This window comes from Camelus ferus, chromosome 7 (genome assembly GCF_009834535.1).
Source record: "Camelus ferus isolate YT-003-E chromosome 7, BCGSAC_Cfer_1.0, whole genome shotgun sequence".
Classification (NCBI taxonomy): Eukaryota; Metazoa; Chordata; class Mammalia; order Artiodactyla; family Camelidae; genus Camelus; species Camelus ferus.
Window position 1 is genome coordinate 18,971,084 of NC_045702.1, and position 20,382 is coordinate 18,991,465.

General features: G+C 52.2%; 1 protein-coding gene across 1 annotated transcript; it reads right to left on the reverse strand.

Annotated features, from left to right (window-relative positions):
- Positions 1-43: 43 nt before the first annotated feature.
- EPHA1 (EPH receptor A1) lies at positions 44-14,728 on the reverse strand. The gene is made up of 18 exons (XM_032483555.1): positions 14,568-14,728; positions 13,505-13,572; positions 9,135-9,416; positions 7,747-8,152; positions 7,363-7,518; positions 6,703-7,047; positions 6,438-6,565; positions 6,042-6,192; positions 5,520-5,616; positions 5,226-5,293; positions 4,319-4,444; positions 3,251-3,436; positions 3,046-3,107; positions 2,721-2,927; positions 2,415-2,564; positions 1,964-2,157; positions 482-637; positions 44-399 (listed from the first exon to the last, which is right to left on the reverse strand). Exons 1-18 carry the CDS (start codon positions 14,647-14,649, stop codon positions 321-323), a joined length of 2,943 nt encoding a protein of 980 aa, XP_032339446.1. The 5' UTR covers positions 14,650-14,728; the 3' UTR covers positions 44-320.
- Between the last annotated feature and the right edge of the window lie 5,654 nt (positions 14,729-20,382).

The following is a 20,382-nucleotide window of genomic DNA, read 5'->3' on the forward strand; positions in this document are numbered from 1 at the left end:
TTGAGAGTGAGATGGATGAGATAAAGGATAAAAAAACCCCTGGTAAAGATGAAAACTCAGTTCCTGTTTATTTACAAAAATATATATGTATATGTATATGTATATATATATATTAAACCCTCCCCCAACTCCCACAGTTACTTCTACCCCACCTCCCTTTTTAAAACAAAGAGACTTCCGGGCTCCAGCGGCAGTTCCTCAGGGAAGGGTGGGCAGGAGCAGCACCAAAGGCCAATGTCTGGCAGGTCCAGGGAAGGGGCCTGAGGCCTGACCACGGCCCCATTTTTGCTCCCTGAGGACAGGGTGGGTGTGGGCAGGGCTCAGTCCTTGAATCCCTGAATACTGCAAAGAATGCGTTTCTGATGTCCCGGCAGTGTGATCCCCATCTGCGCCAGGTCCCTGTGGGCAAGGAGAGGGGATCCTGAGTCTGCTGGCTCAAACCCCAGCTGCCCTCCCCTGCCCAGGCCCCCAGGGTCCTCACTCGGCCGTCAGGTCCAGCACACACTCCATGGTGTCCAGCCCGGCAGAGCGGAAGTGCAGGATGTAGCGTTTCATTCGTATGGACTCCAGCCACTCAGCCACGCTTCGGTAGGGGATCCCGTCTGAGCCACTCAGGCTGGGCAGGCGAAGGGTCACCCTGTGGGACACAGGCTACCTCAGTCGCATGGGGGGTGCAGGGCTCTCCCGAAATGAGCTCAGCCTCTGTGCATGTGCAGCCGGCATTCAAGTTGGGTGTCTGAGCACAGAGATTATCTAGACTTTGTGGATTAGCCCGGCCATTGTCTGTGAACCCATTTCCTGGCCTGTTTCCTGGCAACAGCGACAGGCAGGCTGACAGTCCTACTGCGCCGACAGAGCCGGGGCAAGCGGCGGCCCCAGAAGTCTGAACAGAAGGTACCACCAGCCCATCTCCACTGCAGTGGTCAGCTCTGCATGAGGGGGCTGGTTAAGACACGAACTATATCCCAGCTGAGAGAAAGCAGGAGGGGGAGAGCAGAGGCCCTGGAAGCCGGGTGTGGTCCTGCCGTTTTTCAGGGTGGCCCCCCGAGTTCTGGGAGCAGCCCCCTGCCTTCCACCTCCAACCTCAGCTGTTATTCTTGCACTCTGACACCCGCAGTACAATGAGTGTTCCTGTACTAAAGCCAGCCAGAGCCAAAAACCATTAGCAAAGTAAATCTGCTGGGGGAAAAATATCCAACATTCCAGAAAGATTAGCACATGCGGTCTCCAGTGTACGAGGGAGTTGTGCTCCAAGAGATAGTTTCAAAAGTTGGAACTTGGAGCACATTTTCTCCCAGAAACAAGGTTATATATGGTGGTTTGATACGGAGGCCAGCACACGAGGGCGGGTTTACCCGATAAAGCATTTGAAGTCCGTCCATGCCTGTCTCCCCCACCTTACCTCCTGCAACCAGTTGATTCTCCATATTCTGAGCAACAGTTTCAGTAGAATGGAATTCTGACCATGTCCCTCCCATGCGCAGTTTTAAAAAATTGGTTGGTAGTTCTCTACACTCAGGATAAAGCCCAAACTTCTCCGCACCCTGCACTATTTGCAACTGGCCCACTCTCTGCTCCCCAGCCCTTGCTGGCCATATGATCTGGGAGCCTTCCAGACCCTGCAGGTTGCCCCTCCCAGTCACCACGTGCAGCCATCCCATTGTCCTGCTCTTGCAGGTTTCTCTGTCTTCCCTACCCCAGTCTAAGCGACCAAGCTCCCTGGAGCAGGTATCAGGTTGTAAGCTGCTTATATGTACTTTCCATCTCAGTGTGTTTACTTCCTATCTTCCATCAAACTAGAGCTCTCAAGGGCGAGACACCGCACCTCCTACTTCCTGAGGGTGCAGACTGGAATCCCTCCTCATCTGCCAAACTGTCAGGAGCTCCATGGGCCCAGGGTTCCGTGGATGTGGCTGAGCGCCCATTCCCATTCTCCCAGATTTGCCCTCCCCAGGGTGGTTACCTGGGATCAAAGTTGGCAATGGTTCGCAGGGAGTGGGGGTTGGCCTGTAAGTGCTCCAGCTGTGCCTTCAGGCGGTGGAAGGGGGGCCGACGGGCTCGGTCATAGGCCCAGCAGTTCTTCATTAGTTCATAGAGGGAGGCAGGGCAGTCCACGGGAGGGGGCAGCCGGTATCCATCCTCGATGCTCTTCATGACCTGCAGCGAGGAAGAGAGGAGGGACGCCCAAGGGTAGGAAGCTAACCTGGCAGCCCATGAGGAACCTCTGTTCCCACCAGATCACTGCAGTGGAGCCTGATCAGGGTGTGGGCGGTAAAGAGAACAGGGCTGGAGATGAAGGCGACCAGAGCAGATAGGAACGTAGACAAACTGGGTCAGGAAGAAGAGAGAAGGCTGTTTGCAGGAATGGGCCAAGGAAGATTTGGGAAGGGGACGAGAGGAGCACCCGGGCTCACCTCCTGATTGCTCATCTCCCCGTAGGGCTTGTCCCCAAAGCTGAGCACCTCCCACATCACAATCCCAAAGCTCCACACGTCGCTGGCCGTGGTGAAGATCCGGTGGGCGATGGCTTCAGGGGCTGTCCAGCGGATGGGGATCTTTCCTCCCTAACAGGGCACGTGAGTTCCAGGGCAGGGAAGGGGATGGGAAGTTACCATGTCCACATGAGCATGCGGCCCATATTCATTACCCACCCATGTGACTGTCCATACGGCATGTAATTGTGTGTGTGCAAGTGCATGGGGTGAGTACAAGGCTCTCACCTGGGTTTCATAGGTGCCATCAAAGTTGTCCAGGAGGCGGGTCAGGCCGAAGTCAGACACCTTGCAGCACAGGTTCTGACTCACCAAGATGTTCCTGGCGGCCAGGTCCCGGTGGACGTAATTGTGGTCACTGAGGTAGTTCATGCCAGATGCTATGCCCTGCAGCATGGCCACCAGCTGCCCAGGGGCCAGCTGGTCCTCCTGCTCCTGTAGCAGGAGGTGGGTGACTTAGTGGGTGGGGCAGGTCTCCTCTTCCCAGACCCGGGCCAGTGCCCAGGGCCCCGCGGCGCACCCCTCATCCCCGCTGGTCCTCCACCCTCCTCACCCTCAGGAAGGCATCCAGGGCTCCGTTCTCCATAAACTCGGTGATGATCATGATGGGCTTTCCTGAGACACAAAGCACACATCACCATGGCAGCCTCCACCCCATCTCCACCCAGAACAGGCTTCCTGCCTTTCCGCTTCTGGTGGTCTCTTTCTCTCCTCATCCACCCCTCCCGCCTCCCGCTCCACGACACCGCCCCTCATACGCTTTGTGACAACGCCTTCCAGGTGCAGAATGTGTGGGTGGTTGAACTGGCCCATGATAGTTGCCTCTCGAAGGAAGTTCCACCACTGGCCATCTGGAGATGTGTCTTTCAAGGTCTTAATGGCCACAGTCTTGGCGTCCTGGCTGGGGATTCTCAGCGACCCTCGATATACTTCCCCAAACTCTCCTGGGTGGAAAGAAAACAGGGTCATGGTCAGATGCACTGTCAGGCTCCCCAAGGGGGATGGGCAGCGATATCTCCAGTCCTCCAGTTCCCTTTTCTTCTCTGGACCAGAGGATCAGAGACATGGTGTGCCCTCCTTCCTGGGACAAGGGCTTGGCTGTTCTTCCCGGGAAAGGGGACTGGGGGTCAGGAGTAGGAGTGCAGCCCTGCAAACTGGTCAGCACTGTCTCCCCAGGTAGCAGCATCATGGCCAATAGGAGGTGCTCAGAAGGCACTGGGTGAATGGGGGTGGTGCAGTGGGACTGGGCTGCGTACACAGAGGGCAGGCTGGCCAGGGACAGTGCACAAGTGACCGGAGAGGCTGACCACTGCCGCCTCTCTTCCGTAAGCTCCTCCGGCCACAGCTTGGCCAGCTTGACCACACAATCAGCAAAGACACTGACAAGCTTTGTTCTCTGCTCAGATCCATTTTCTCTGGTGACCCAAGGGACCAGGGCAGCCCAAGGACACTGGGCCCCTGGTGGAGGGGAATGCAGGCCTAGGGAGGCTTTGAATCTCTCCCACGTTCAGGAACCGTCTGAGAACAGCCTGAGCCTGGGCACGGCGAGCCCTCTACTGACAAAGATGGTGTCTACTGCTCTTTATCAGAAATTCCGTAACTACAGAGGCGGATGGAGCAGGAGGCGAGGGCTGTTCCAGGACACCTGATAAGAAGGTTATAATATGAACACAGTGGTTCCAGGACACAGGGTAGAGCAGGGAGGGAACCCATCTGGGAGCTCTGGGGCCAGGGGAGAGGCCAGCTGGGCTCCACAGGGGAGGGCCAGAAGGAAGGGGCCTGCTAGCAGCTCTGTGCTGCCACACAGAGGGGACTGCAGGGCTCACCCTCCCCTATGACGTTGTCCACAACCAGCCAGGCTGGATCGAGCTCCTGGGTGAAGTCCAGGGCTCCCTGGGCAGGGTCCTCATATGCCTGGAGATCCACGTAAGGCTTCAGCCACAGCTTGTCCTCTGTAAGGAGACCAGGGAGGGCTCAGCCCCTGGGGAGCCCTAGTGGGTAGGGGGAGGGAGGGGCCCCGCCTGCAGACCCCAGACTTCTCATCCTTCTCTTCCCCGAGGAGTCCTGTTCTGGCTCTATCCTCCACGGCCCAGAGGGACTGCCTCCTGACCATGTGAAAAACTCATGTGTCCTCAGCTCCCAAGGTCCAGAGCAGAGGGCCAGAACCCAGACCCTAAAGCATGTTCACAGCCTCAAGTGACCCAATCTTCCTGTGGCTCACTGACGCCACGTCCTTGCCCGTCCTCCTCACCCCTGCTCACCATACTCCTCCACTCACTCACACCTCATTCACATTTCCAGACAAGCCTCACTGCCGCCCTGTGACTTGGATGGACCCCAGACTCCCCCTTCCGTGGAGCATCTAATGAGGTGACCAGCAGGAAGCCCACATGCCTGGGAGGAACTCAGGGAGCCTGTGGGCAATCGCCGCCTCCCGCCCAGCCCCAGCCCACAGACCTGGCCAGGCAGGATAAGGAAGGCTGCCCAGAAGCCGGGCATTGCCGCACTGGCACCAACAGCTAACAGGTAATTGCACAGAGCCTCTGGGGGGCCATCAGTACAAAGTTAATTAACCAAAGTTAATTAAGTAGCAAAACACAAGAGCCCTAGGGACAGGAGAGCCCACGTGTGCCCCCAGAGTTGTCCTAGTAAATGTGAGTCCCTTGGTCCCATCCCAGCGGCACCTCCCCACACACGCGCACACCTGTGTGCACCCAGGTTCTTGTGGCTCACCTCTGTCCCCATCGGTGATGCGGTCACGCTGCCTCTGCTGCCTCTGGTGCCGTCGCTGCCGAGCTTTCCTGTGGGGGTGGGGATCAGCTTCTTCAGGGTCCCAGGACCACCTCAGGTGCCCAAAGGGCTTCAGTTGAGTTTTCTTCAGAAACAGCAGGGGCTGGGGTAGCAAGTGGGTGTGGGGACACTGGAGCTTTGGTACTGGGGGTTGGGAGGGCTGCTGGGCTGCCTCCAGGAGCTTCTGCCTGGGCAAAGGGCCCCAGGGTGGCTGATGGGGAGGGGCAGGAGCAGCACCTGGAGCGGAAGATGAGCATCCCGAGCAGCAGAGCTGCACCCAGCAGCAGAGCAAAGGTGATGGCCACGATCTCTCCTCCAGTCAGGACCCTGGGAACTGCAGGCACATGGGGTGAGGAAGTCTGGGGGTGCTCAGGGCCCACAGGGATGATGGAGGCCACAAGGGCGCACGGCGTGTGGGAGGTCCCTCAGTGGCCTAAGTAGAGAGATGGGTGCGTGTGTAGGCGAGAGAGCACACGGAAAGGGCCCCACCCAGGGACCACCAGCTTGGGCCACCTGCCAGTGGACACTAAACTGAGAGGTTAGGAGATTTGATAGGATACTGGCTGCCAGTATCCAGTATTAGAATGTGTGTCTGAGAAGGGCGTGAGGTGTGAGTCCATGTGGGGCTGTCTGCCCAGGCAGCTTCTATGGGTGTATGTGTGTAGAGGAAGGAGAAAGGTCACCGACTAGGACCTGGAAGCCTCAGGGGGATGAAGATTGTGTGCATGTTTGAGACAGAACACAGGACAACCCACTGACCTGGTGGGCTGGTCCGAAACTCATGGTCTGGGGAGAAGGGGCCAGGGCCCAGCGGGGTCAACATCCGGACTCTGACAATGTACGTGGTGTCTGGCTGCAGTTCCGTCAGCAAGACCCTGGGTTCCAGAACCATCTGGTGCCGTTCTTCATCCTGCGGTGGGGGGACTCGTGTTACATGGGCCGTGCCGAACCAGATTTGGCGGAGGAGATGGGCAGTCCTGGGAGCAGGTGGGGAGGGGTGGGTTGGGGAATGGCCAGGGCAGGGCTCTTTGTAGGGTGTTGGGGAGAAAACCACGCAGATCACTGCAGGCAGCTCTCCCCTGTCCTACATCCCAGGCTAGGAATGTTGGGGTGTACCCAGGTACAGACACGGGAGATGATCAGCTGCGTCCTCACCTGGTTCAGGATGTGCAGCTCGTAGCTCAGGTTACCCCCAGGGCTGCGAGGCCGGGACCCCGCCCAGGTCAGCTCCAGCTGCCTCGGGGCCTTTTTCACCAACCTCAGGGACAAGCCAGACAGGGGCTCTGGGTGTCCGGAGAGAAGAAATCATGAGTAGCTTCTCATTGCTTCCTGCCCATCAGTTTGTCCCTGTGGTCCTATGTACGCCCTGTGGTCTCCTCCAGGTGCTGGAGTCCACCCCCCTCCCCGCCCAGGACCTCACCTGCATGCCCCATGCTGATGCTAAGTGAGGCACTGGCATGCTTGGAGGCACCCAGCCCCGACACTCCATTCTGAGCTTCAACATTGAAGGTGTAGTTGGCGTAGGGTTCAAGGCCGTCCACACGCACAGTGGGCGAGGTGAGCCCTCTGGGCCCGGGGTAGAAGCGCACACTTCCCCCACAGGGCTGGCAGGGCCCCTCCTCCAGCGCTGCTCCCCGACACTGAGAACACCCCACATCGTATCTGACATCCTGCCGCCCCCCCATGTCTTCTGGGGGTTCCCAGTGCAGGGAGAGCTGAGTCCCCGAAACAGAGAAGCTCAGGTTTCGGGGGACTGAGGGAGGACCTGTGGGAGAAGACAGGCCATCAGTAGGGGCCAGCGTTGCTCTCACCTGAGCTGCCTGCCCATCGCTTCCTCCCAACACCCCAATTCTCGAAGTCCTCCAAAGCCCTCGCCAGATTTGATTCCTAGTGGGGAAAAAGTAGCTTAACCACTACTCTGCATCCTTCCAGGGAGAGTGAGGGTGAGGGTGCGGATTTTAAATGGCCAGCACCCTGCATTGTCCCCAGTATCAGATAAGCTCTGGCAAATTGTGACCCTAACACAGGCTCAGCCCAAGTCCCGCACTTCCTCCCAGCCAGGCCCTTCCCTGGGACTCACGTGTGCAAGCCTCCTGGGAGCCCTCCCCAGGAGCTCGATAGTGCCCGCTCTCACAGGTACAGACGGTGGCCCCTTCAGAGTCGGCTGTGCTATGCTGGGGGCACTTGAGACAATGCGGCGTGTCCACATCAGCCCGGTAGGAACCGCTCGGGCAGGCTGGAGAGAGACGCCGCAGACCCATGGCCGTCCAGTGTTCCACAGGCAGAATCACAACTCTCCCACCCAATACCCAAATCCTTTGTACGGAAACACCCCTGCATCCGTCTCTCAGGCCCTTGGACACACAGTTAAAAAATCACTGAGATGGAGTATTGGCTTTCTTCCCTCCCTTGGGACCCAGGAGGCCCACCCCTGAGTTCTCACCACCTCCTCGAGTCTCCTTACCAACGCATGCCTTGACACCGCCGCCGCCTTCCTCGTAGCCAGGCTCACAGTGGCACCGCCCCACCAGCACCAACCACTCACCGTCGGGGCTGCAGTGCATGCGGGGCACACCTGAGGAGCTGGGGATGACCTGGGCATGGGGCAAGCAGGTCCCAGCCACTTCAGCCAACCCACCAGGCGCTGGGAGAGTGTCGGGGAACTGGGCCAAGCCATGCACAGCCTCGGGGCAGCGCTGGTAGAACACCCGGACGGACACCAGGGCCACACAGGCACCCGGGTTGTGGAAAGCAAGATAGAGGCCTCGGCGGGTGAGGTGGCCCAAGGAGCAACGCTCCACGTTCAGTTTCACTGCTCCAGATGCAAGGTCTCGAATGGTGAAGCTCTGGTCTGCAGCCACCGTGGTTACCTGGGAAGATGTGGGGAAGGGGGAGTCACGGCAAAGCTGTGCTCTGTGCCACATAATGGAATTGGCCGCTTGCTTAATACTTTACAGTTTACACAGCCATAAACTGAGGGCTGATTACATGGGAGCTGCTGAGCTAAGCACTTTTATGTGCACTTACACTGCTGTGTCCATTCAGTAATCCTACAAGGTAGGATAAATCACCTTCCCCATTTGACTAATGAAGAAACTAAGGCTAAGAGAGACTGAAGACCTCGTACAAGATCTCACAGTGACTACATAATGGGGCTGGGGCTGGAACCCAGGCTGTGGGAGGCTGCAGCCAGATAATTTCCACTATTTGAAGGTGTTCTCAACCTCAGTGCCAATGAGGTGATCAGTTATAAAGTGTGTCATCGTTAATTTATTACTAATAACACACTTTACGACATAGTCTCTTTGGAAAAAGATGAAAGCACATCCTATAATAATGCACTCCTTCCTTTTTTTGCATTCCAGTCCTGTTTTCCTGAGTAGGGAAGAGAGAGGTGGGATCAGAGAGTAGCTTGCAGAGAACTGTCTTCCCCTACAACTCTGGGTATACAGACGGGCGTGTGTCACACACGAATGAAGGGAGCACTGAAAAGGTCCAAATACCTCTTCCCGGCCTCCACCAGGCCAGGCTCTTATCTCAACAGGTGCCTTTAAAGGCCTCTAAAATAGATGAGGCGGGCACTCATATGGTTAATAATAAAATGTCATCACTATTTTAAGACAAGGAATCCAAAGCTCAGAGAGGTTTAGTGACATGACCCAAGTCAAAGCAGAAAAAGGTGCCCAAATCCAGCCCCTCAGATTTCTAGTGCTGCATTCTTTTCACTTTTCCACTCCTACACTCTCTTCCTGCTTCTGCCACCTTCTCTTTTTCTCAGTGGAGTCGGGTCATGGAAAGGAGTGGGGCAAGGATCAGTGTCAGGGCCGAAACGGCCCTGAGGGGTAGAAGCACCTTCTGGAACAAGGGCCGCCGGAGCTGAATGCCCACGTCCTGGTCACTCTCCATGTACAGGAGGTTGAAGGTCTCCTTGCAGCCCAGAGGCCCGGCTTCCCCGGGGAAGCTCTTGCAGTCCCGCACGGTGAACTGCAGCTCCACGTGGACGCGGGATGCCTCCTCGCCCCGGTAGATCCAATTGGAGCGAAGCCAGTGGTCAGTGTCTCTGCTGTCCTGCACTGGGCAGTCCTGGTACATGTACAGGGGGGTCCCATTCAGGATCTGCTGCACCTCACTCCACTGCGAGAGGAAAATCAGAGTCAGGCTCCGAGTGGTCATCACCTGCTCCCCAGACACGCACTTTCCAGATTGGATGGTGAGGAAGCTGGCGTCAGAGCTCCCTGGCTGGGTTCAAGCCACTTGTCCCCTCCCTACCCCTCAGCCCCAGGATAGTTGGTTAAATGTTCAGGGTCAGGGATTTATTTGGATACAAGATGGGCAAGACAACACTCTCTTAATAACCCTGGTCAGCCCTGGACCCTTCAATTAGCCCACTCTAATCACAAGAATATGAGCCCCATTTTTACCTATTTCATCAGCAATAGAGCCCCAAAGGCAGATTTTTGTAGCAAAAGCTCATTCACAAAAGCTTTCTGCCTAGTTGTTCAGAGAAGAGGAGACTACGTTTAATATTGAGGCCCCTAACTTTTGGAGGGCAAGAACAAGCATAGAACGCTCCGTATAAGACAATTTTACCCTCCCCACTTATGGCCACCATCAGGATCAACAACGGGGAGAGCTGGTTGGACTCCTAGATGTCATCCATCCCATCCACCCTCCTTGACTTCTTTTACTTTGAAAGATTTTTTTAAACCTAGTAATAGTAACGGCCAGCACTATGTAGCACTTACCACGGGCCAGTCACTGTTGTAAGCACTTTTGATGAAGAAACTGAGTCACAGCAAAGTTAAAGGACCTACTTGCCCAAGGCATCGGCTATTAAAAGGAGGAGCTGGGAGCTGCACCCAGACACCCTGGGCTCCAGAGTTCACGCTCTTAATCATTGTGCCTCTATGTGCTTATCATAAAAACTCAAAGAATAAAAACTTCCATATAATAAAAAGTGAAAGTCCTCCCATCTGTCCACCCATCCTTAACAACTCAGAATAAAACTTCCCAGACCGAAAATGTTCAGTGCCTCTAGAGAAATATTTGAATTGTTTTTCATGTGCATGTATGTTTAACGTAACTGTTTAACGTACAAGTGTTATTCTGTAACCTACTGTTTGTTTTTAACAAATAAAGTGTTTGAAAGTTGTCCCCAAAGTACATAGATCTACCTAATTCTTTTTTTAAAATAGATTTATTTTTATTTTGTTTATTTTTTGAAGGGGGAAGGTAATTAGGTTGACCTATTTATTTACTTATATTTTTAATGGAGGTACAGGGGATTGAACCCAGGACCTTGGGCGTGCTAAGCATGCACTCTACCACTAAGCTATACTCTACCCCTACCTAATTTTTTTAGCAATCCATAAATAAAATGTTTTCCTACTGTACGGATATACCATAATTCACTTAATCATTCACCTATTGTTGGACATTTAGGTAACTTCTAGCTTTTATTTTTAAGTAAACATGTAGAGATTTCTATCAGATTTCTTTAGAACTGCTGTATCAAAGGGTAAACATATTATAAACTTTTTAAGAAGACATTGCCAAATTGTCCTCCAGAAAGCCTTTATCAATTTACACTTCCATAACGCACAAGGGCTCATTTTCTCAAAACCTCCTCAACACTGGATGTCCATGATCTTTTTACTTTGGCCAGTCTTATAGACAACACGGCTTCTTGTCATTTTAATTTAATTTCTTTGAAGGGGAGGTTGTGCATTCCTTTTTTGCTCACTGGCTATTTGTGCAGTTACCAGTAATCTTTGATTGATATTCTGTTCTTTTGGATGAGTTTTGTTTTTGATTTTACATCATAGACATTAATCATTTGCTTGAGATATATGTTATATATTTTCTCTGTCATGCCGAGGAAATTTTGTTAGTGATGTCTTTGATGTTGACATACCTTAACATTTTTTACATGATGACATCCATCTTTCTTCCTTTTTGTGTTGTGTATTTCGCTTGGGAAGTGCTCCCATTCTGAACGTATAAATATTGTCTATATTCCTCCTAACATTTTTGTAGGTTTGGTTTCAGGTTTTTATTTCAGTCTTACTAGAATTTTTGTGTGTGTGTATGGTGTGAAGTGAAGATCTAACTTAACCTTCTCCCTTTTTAAAAAAATTATGGATGCCAAATTGCCACTTTATTGACAAGTCTATACTTTCCACATGGATCTGCAATTTCAATGTTACCACATATTAAAATCTTGGTTACGTGGGTATGTTTGGGGACTTTCTATTCTGTTCCACTGACCTGAGCATTCTTGTGCAATGCCAAATGTTTTAATTATAATTGATGTATATAGTATTTTCTGATTTCTGGTAGGACAAGTCTGCTATTTCATTATTCTTCTTTCTCAAAAAAGAAAATCTCATCTGTTCTTACATATTTTCTCTGCCAGATGAATTTAAGAAGCTCTCAAATTCTAGAAAATACTCCATTGATATTTGGGTTACAATTCCCTTATTTTATAAAGAAGAGACTGAGGCCCATAGAAAGTCCACTTTCCCAAGGGCTTTCATTGCTACTCTCAGCTCTGGGAAAAGGCAAGAAAAAGTATCATGAACTAGAAGTTGGGGTGGCATTGGGCAGGGGCAGAAGTATATGCTGCCGTGACACACATATTTCTGTATTATGTTAGGGAGTTCAAAGATCAGGCAAGGGGTGTCCAGGCTGCAGTGATGGAAAGCCCCAGGAGCCTGTTCTTAAGAGGAAACTGTGATGGGGAAGTCCGAGTGGAAGGCTTGGGGTGGAGATCAGGTGCAAGGGTGGTAGGTGGTTAACGCGCAGCTCATTAGCCAGACTGCCATGGCTGCAGCTGGAGCCAGGGGCAGCAGCTGTTCCCAGCCGTAACTCGCTTCCCCCAGCTCCGGCAGTGACAGATGGGGGAGAACCAGCAACCAGGATCCTTTCACTTATCACTCTGGCTGCTGGCTGCTACACAGGTACATTCCGGGGGCCCTGAATCTGAATGTGTGTGTGTGTGTTTTGAGAAGATGCAGAGGGGAAGAGAAGGGACAGGACAGACAGCGGGAGTGTGTGATTATTGCTGCTTCTTGTCTTCCCAGTGCAGAGCTGTTTAGCCTGAGCTGCAGACGGGGCCCTGCTTCCACTCCAGCCCAGTCAGGGAAGAGTCATTTGGGTGAAGGCTGTGGGAGTCAGCAGATGGACCCGCAGTCCTCACTGTGGAGTGATTAGCTGGTTTATGAGATGAGGCATCTATTAGGGCAGGCCTAAGCTAGGATTTTCCAAGCAGCCCCTCCTGTAGGGTACATTATGGTTTAGTCTATTAATTCTAATTACAGGCCACTCTGCGGGAGAGCCAAGTGGAGCCAGGACCCTAGGACCCAGAGGGAAAGAAAGCAAGTAAGCCCAACCCCAGAAATAGAGGCTGGATTCCTACTGGGGTGGGAAAGCGAAAGGGAACACCTAGAGAACAGGGTCTAGGACCAGAAGGAAGGGACCTGAGGCCACAGTTCAGGAGGCCGAGGCACCTGGGAGCCTCCCTTGGGTCCAGAGACAGTGCTGTTGAGTGGCTCCGCTCAGGCTCTGGGACTCACAAGCTCCCACCTCTGCTCACTGGGTCTTAGGAATATCCAAGGATGGAAGGGGCTGGGAATGCATGGTGTGACTTGGCTGCGGAGGGCAGAGGAGGGGCCCAGGGCTCAGGGACCTCTATGGGGGCCACTTTTAACTTTGAGTGAGTCAAAGACCCTTTGAAGAATTTGATGAAAACTGAGTCTCCTCTTCAGAAAAAAAGTCCACAGACATATACACAACTTTGAATACATTTTTATGGGGTTCTCTGACTCCCTGAAACCTCTCTGAGCAACTCCATTGGGATGGATGGACCTCACGCTGAGGACACTTTTCTGTGTTTGGGTCACAGCTCTCAACCATCCCCAGGATGGTCCATTCTCTTCCCAAGGGGCCCATCCTCCTGGAGGTCCTCACAAGTATTCAGCCTCTCTTGCTGGGTTAGGGAGGGGAGGAGCCAGGCATTGAAGCGTTCCCTATGGGGTGAAGCCTGACCCCCCCCCCACCCCAGGTCCCATTCAGAAGACTCTGACTCACCTCCCCCCCTCCCAGAGGAGACACTTCCAGTTTTTCCTGCTCTTTTCACCGTTTCTCCACCCACCTCACCACCCCATTTCCCACTGGCCTTCAGGCTTGAGCTGCCCTCGGCCGTCTCCACCCCTGACACTTACCCCGTCCTCTGGGGGATCCAGCAGCCAGCCCAGCTCTCCCTGTGCCTTGCTAGTGTCCATCAGAGTGACTGAAGGTGGGGAGAAAAAGGGCCTGTCACCTCTGGGGGAAGAGGCCTCACACACACAACACACACTCCACCTTCTGGGACCCCAGCCCCAGGCTTCAGCATCCTTTTCCTAACAGCTGTGAGTTCCTGAGGTGGAGGGGAGGAAAACGGGCCACTACGGAGGAGTGAAGAGTTCCAGCGATTAGTCTGTGAAGGGAGGAAGGCAGAGTGGGGCAAGGGTTGCAGGACTGGACCTTTGACCAAAGTCAACACAGGAAGTCTCAGGAAGAGCCCCTGCAGAGGTCAGCCTCTCACTCGGGGGGCTGCTGCAGCCCCGGGGAACCCATTGGCCGCAGAACTGGACGGGTGGATGGCGAGAGAGGAGCTCAGCCTCTGGGGTCCTGAGTGGGAAGGGTGTGGACAGGGGACTTTGGAGTGGGGTCCTCGGTGGCAAAGGGCCTGCTCGGTGATGTGGGGTGTGGAGTGGGAGTAGAGCTGCAGCTGCCAGTCTGGGAAGTCGGGGTAGGAGGGTCAGAGAGCCTGCTCAAGCGTCCACTTGAAAGACTTCACTTCTGCATCCGAGAACCCCTGCTCCCTGAGTCCTGACCCATCCCCCAAAGGCAGATCCCTCTGTCCCCCCGCCTAGGTTGGCACAAGGAGACTTCCCACCTCCGACTTCAGAGCGTTCAGATCTCTGGGTCGGACACCTGAGGCTGGGACTGCCTGGGAATGAGGAGTCCCCACGATTGCTGGGGTGGGGGTTCTGGCCTCTGCTTCCTCGCAGCGGCCGGGAGCTCACTCCCCACCCCCAGGGGCAAACTGCTGGCCAGAGGGGGCGGGGGTGACTGACCCGGGAGAGCAGCTGTTTGGGGTTAAAGACCAAAGACTGGCCAGGCCAGGCGATCGCCAGGCGGCCGGGCTAAACAAGAGCGCCGGAGAGAGGCGCGAAGAGAAGGCCTCCTCAGGAATGCCGGCTCCAGGAGAAGGGGGCGGGGCGGGGCGGGGGGGGTCGGTACCTTCCTCGGCGCGCGCCCCCGGGGGCAGCGGGGCGCAGAGCAGCAGCAGCAGCCCGAGCCCCAGGGGCCAGCGCCGCTCCATGGCGCCGGGCCGGGACCTGGGACCACGGCCCGGACGGCGGGGCCAGGTCGCGAGGACTGGGAGAGCCTGGAGGGCCGGGCGGGGGCGGGGGGCGGGGGGCGGGGCCACCGCCGGGGGCGGAGTCCAGGCCTCACCTGGATCACCTTCTTAAAGGGGCAGCAAGACAGGAAGGAAACTTGTAAAACAGGTAATAAACTTCAAAAACCGGAGGTATCTTGACCGGAATGAGACTGCGGGCGCCGCCTAGTGGGTGTGATTAGGAATTGACTAACCCAGTGCCAATTCTAACACTAAACTCAACCTGGGCATGATCCAGCCTTTGGCCTAATTCTACCTCGGACTTGAACTACACCCTTGTATTCCTCCCTCTCCCTTTCTTCAGGGCCTAGCACTGTAATGGACACGGAGGAAGGCAGGGTAAGAGACACGTCTTGACGTTCCCGTCGGGGAGGCTTAGATGACCATAATGCAAGGCAGGTGCAGTTCTTAGAGAGACACGTGGGAGGTTGAAGAGGAAGCAAGCTCAGCGGGGGGCACAGTAGGTGAGGCTTCTGGGAGGAGACTGTGTGAGCCGGGTTTTTGGTGGCAGAGATTGGGCAAGGCATGAGCAAAGGCCTGAAGGCAGGGAGCCTCAAGGTGCCTCTGGGAGTGGTGAATGGACCAGTTTGACTGCTGGGGCACAGGATTGTCTTGGGAACCAGGCAGAAAGGCAAGTGTGGGCCAGGGTAGGGAAGGTCTTGGTAAACAGGTTAAGGAGTTTGAACCTTACCATGCTCTTTACAGAGCAGCATGAGGAGTTGGTGAGGGCTTCTGAGCCCAAGTGGTAGGGAATCTGGTGGTATTGACTCAGGGCTCTTCTACCTGTTGGAGACTGCCTTCCATTATATTCAGTAAATGTTTCTTCGGTTTCTACTCTGCATGCAGCAAACTCTGAAAACTTCACGGAAGAATGAGATAGCCTTGCCCTAAACTAACTATTGTCTGAGGAGTGTCAGGGGCTAGGGCATAAAGCAAGCACACAGATGACTAAAATGACAGGCAGGAGAGGACCCCAGGAGAGGCACAAAGCAGGGGTGACAGTGGCTCCAAGGGGAATGATCATCCACTGGGGAACTGTGGCCAGCTCTACTCCTAGGGCCTCTCCCTCCTGCACCCCTCTCTGGCTCCATCTCATTAGGGTGAATCGTTCATAGTTTTCCTATCATTTAAATTGCAAAATGTTTTGGTCACCATGGAAGAAGGGAGGTGGTGCGTTATAGGTGCTTATTTTATTTTAAAAAATTAACACTTCTCAGGGTTTGTTTAAAAAAGCATATACAGATAAGTATAAGAAGAAAATGGCCTATAATTTCCTGGCCCAGACTAGCCTCATTGGCATAAATAAATAAGTGTGATCCAAGTACATTGCTTGGAAAATTCACATTGATAGGAAAGAAGCTAAATGGAATGTAGGCTCCTCCCTCCTCCCACCCTCCAATTCCCTGTCCCCAAAGTTAGCCACCATCAACTGTGTCTTGGGATTCACCCAGAATCTTTCCCCCTATGGACTCACCATCTTATATGTCTCCCTCCTTTCCCCCGACCCCAACACACGCTTTTATAAGAGACATGCAGAGAGGCCAGAGGATACACAGACTCTGCACCAGGGGCCTCTTTCTAACGGAAGGACTTTGGGAAGGAGGAGGAGGAGGCTCCTGCAGGCTCACTTGGGTCAGAGCTTTGTGATTTCAGCAGGGAGGAATGGGCAAAGGGTGCACAGCCAACAGAGGGGGGAAATGGAGCAAGCTTTGGACAATCGTCTAGGAAATAAGCCAGACTGTGGTGAGGTAATTCATGTGCTCGGTGCTGTGGTTCGTTAAAGTTACAAGACCCTTGGGACTCAAGGGGGTGGGGTGGGGGCTATTCCATGCAGGGAGAGGTGGAGTCCAGAGGAGCCTGGCTTTTGTTTTAGGATTGCGTCTCTGTCCCAGGCCTGGAAGTGTTGCAGAAGGGGAATGAAAGCCCACTTCCATCTGCATTCAGGATGACCCCAGTTTGACAGTTCCTCATTCTGTTTGTTGTAGGGAGAGGCACGCCTTCAATTTTGGCCTCTGTCTTTAACTAGCAGTGCAGCTTCTTCTCCTTCTCCTTCTTCTTCGTTATTTCCATTCTCTAGATCTTGGTTTTCTTAGACCCAGATGAGCTCTGAAACCATTTCTAGGAAAGACGGTGGGATATGGAGTCAGAAGACATAGGCCGGTTCTCTTAGCCATCATGTGTCTCTGTTTCCTTAGCTATAAATTAGGATTAATCATGCCCACCAGAGGGTGGGTGTGATGATCAAAAGAGGAGAAAGTGCTTTACTAACTGTAAAGTACTGAGCAAACACTAGTGTGCTGGGAGAATGGAGGCTATGACTTTCTGAGATTCTCCTCCAGGCCTCCCATGTTGCTCCCAGAGTCGAACAACCACTATGACTTAAGATATCATTTTTTTTCTTTTAAAAGAAACTTTATTGTGGGATCATTTGCATAAAATAAATTGCACCCATCCCGAGTGTACAGTTCTATGGGCTCTGACAAATGCATACGCCCTGGAAACCACCAGCCCGGTCAAGCTACAGAACACTTGCATCACCCTAAAACCTCCCCTCCTGCCTTTGCAGTCAGCCGCACCTCTGGCCCCAGGCTTTCTCCTTTGCTGGGTTCAGAATGTCATATATTCTCTTGAATCTGGCTTTCCCTTTTCAGGGTGACAGCCCCAAGTTCTGTCTATGCTGTGGGCACCCGCAGTTCTCTCCTTCTGTATGGACACCCTAAGACATCGTTAAACCGTATAAAATGCAAACCAGAGCGTCTCCCTCCGCTCCGTTCTCCCAGGAGCCATAGAGCTTTTAGCTGATGGGCCTCAGGTGAGGGAACCCAAGCTGTCTGGCCCTGTCCTCATTCTGCAGTCCGGAAGGGGAGCTTGCATGTCCTGACAGCCTTGGACTTCTGGGCTCTGGCTTCTCTCCTCCAGGCCCAACCTAACACTGCCCTGTTGAAGTTGTCCCCCCACCCACCCCACCTGAGGTGGGATCCACCCAGCCTAGGTCAAGGCCTTGTGTGTCCACAAGGCTCTGAGTAAAACGCAGCATAGCCGGGAGGGTAACCCAGTAAGTCTGCCAGCGACCACTATGAGAGCATCAATACAAATTGGCTTATCAGATTAGAATCAGGTCTCTAGCAAGGGCTTTCGCCGATGCGAGGAAAACAGCTTTGTTTCAGCTGCATGGGGCTGGCCTGCACTTGTAGGCAGCTAGATCCAGGAGACTGCGTGGGCATTGGGAAGGGACGAAACAGCCCTCCCTGTGTGGCATTCTGGTGGGTTCTGCACATCTTTGATCACAAGGCCAGTTTGGTCCCCACTTTTCCTCCGTCTGTGTTCTTACCCATCTGTCCTCTGATCCTGCTTCACCATCAGGCAGCAGGGGCAGGATAATCATCATTACCATTTATTACAGCACCTACGCATGCTGCCAGGGCATTTCACATACATCGTTTCGTTTACTTCTCACACCAACCCTTTGAAGAAGGCATCATTAGTCCCATTTCATAGATGGAAAAACCCGAGGCACAGGGAATTGAAGTTACTTGTTCAAAATCACTCAGTTTCAGAATCAGGATTTGAACCCAGGTCTGTCTGACATCGGGGCCCACTGCCCCCTACTCAGTATTTCCAGAAGCAAAGAAGCTAGAGAATACCTAAATTTTGTATTACTACTTCCCCCTACCCTTAGCCTCACCCATTTAAACTCCATGGATTAGGTTTGCTTGTTTTCCAGCTTCATAAAGTGGAATCACCTGATATGTTTTCTTTGGCATCTGAGTTCTTCCACTTCCTCTTATGTGTGTGAGATTTATTCATGCAGTTGTGTGCTGATTCACTCTTACGGCTGTGTGGTATTCCATTGTATAAAGAACACCTTATTTTTAAAGACCTCTTGACTTGTTGTTAAAGTACTGCACTTGAATTGCTGCATTGGGCAACTCCTGAAGTTTATCCAGCTTGTCTGGGTGTCTCTGAAAGAGGTTTAATCTGCCCAGAAGTTACTTCTGTTTTTAAAGGTGATTTTTGCTCACCCCCGGCTCCTTAATTGATTAAATACAAGCAGAGGTGATCTGTGAGCAACGCCACTGGACTTGTTACCTCCTCTGCCTCCCCTCCCACCTTGCATGTCCCTTCCCTCTTCCTTGTCATGTTGCCGAGAGGAAAACACCTGATATTGTTTAAGTAGCTGCAACTCTTCATACCAGAAATAAGACTGGTTTTCTTTTTAATTAAAAAAATTTTTTTAAATTGACGCATAGTCAGTTTACAACGTTGTATCAATTTCTGGTGTACAGCATAATGTTTCAGTTACACATATACATACATATATTCATTTTCATATTCTTTTTCATTATAGATTATTACAAGATAGTGAATACAATTCCCTGTGCTATACAGAAACTTATTTTTTATCTATTGTATACATAATAGTATCTGCAAATCTCAAACTCCCAATTTATCCCTTCCCACCCCCTTTCTTCCTTGGTAACCGTAAGTTTGTTTTCTATGTTTGTGAGTCTGTCTCTGTTTTATAGCTAAGTTCATTTGTCTTTTTTTTTTTTTTAGATTCCGCATATAAGTGATATCATATGGTATTTTTCTTCTTCTTTTTAATTTATTTATTTTGGGGCTGTCTTGAGATAAAGGCTATTTGAAGTTTCCTCTGAGATGTCAGGAGCAAAGCTGCTGATGAGAAAGTTCTAATATTTTTATTGAGTGGCTGTGTAATCTTGGGCAAATCATACAGCTTTCTTGAGCCTCAGCTTCCTCATTTACAAAAGGGGGGAAATGGTGACAACAACGCTCGTCCTGGGAGGAGTCTGAGTAGCAATCAGCCTCTGAGTCAAAATGGATATTTTGTTGAAGCTCAGATCTCAAGAAGAGGCAAGAGAAGAATAAAGAAAGACCGAGAAGAAGTCACTCAATTCATTTAGACTATGAGTCTCCACGGGAATAAACACCATCCTAACACTTTCAGGGCATGTTGCAATTTTCCCTGCACTTAAAAAAAGAAAAATCCCGTCTGTCTTTGCAGTGTTAAAATCCTCCAAAGCATTCTGTTTGTGTTAGAGGCCAGAAGGTGGTGGAGAAACTGTGAGCCTACACTGCATTGCAGCATAAGCCACAGGGAAGAGGAAACTTGAGTTGAAGAATGGATAGTAGCAGCCAAAAGGAACAAAATCACATTGTTCCTGGTGCTGATGGGAGTGACAAAGGAGTGAACTGGGAATTCGCTTGGGTTTATGCATTACTCCAAGCATGTCTTTAGGTAAAAGCTTGGCAACACCTTCCTCATTTCAGTTCTTAACTGATCTCACTACAAAGTAAAAATAAAACCAATTCACAATCAACCTATTATTCCCTTTGGTTTCTGGAGTGGTGCTATGAAATTGTGGAGGGGTAAGACACATGAAGGGGCTCTGACTCAAAATTCCTTATAGTAATATTTGCGAGTTTCTCGTGAGAAATCATGGTGTTTCTACCTTAATGTGTTTGCTTGACTGCCTGAGAAGATAGTGTTGCTGACCTGAGAAATGAAAAAGCTGCATGAATACCTGGGCGGGTAGGAGGGAGGGACAGAAGGAAGAGCACAGGTGAGTCTCAGTGAACTGGGGCACGTCAGAAATTTAATAAGAACAAGTCCTGACAAGTGTTAAACCAGAA

Coding starts and splice junctions, on each gene's coding strand:
- EPHA1 (XM_032483555.1), bottom strand. CDS start 14,649: ATGGAGCGGCGCTGGCCCCTGGGGCTCGGGCTGCTGCTGCTGCTCTGC. Junction 2,158..2,414: donor GGGAGATGAGCAATCAGGAG/GTGAGCCCGGGT, acceptor TCCTCGCTGCAG/GTCATGAAGAGCATCGAGGA. Junction 638..1,963: donor ATTGCCAACTTTGATCCCAG/GTAACCACCCTG, acceptor TGTGTCCCACAG/GGTGACCCTTCGCCTGCCCA.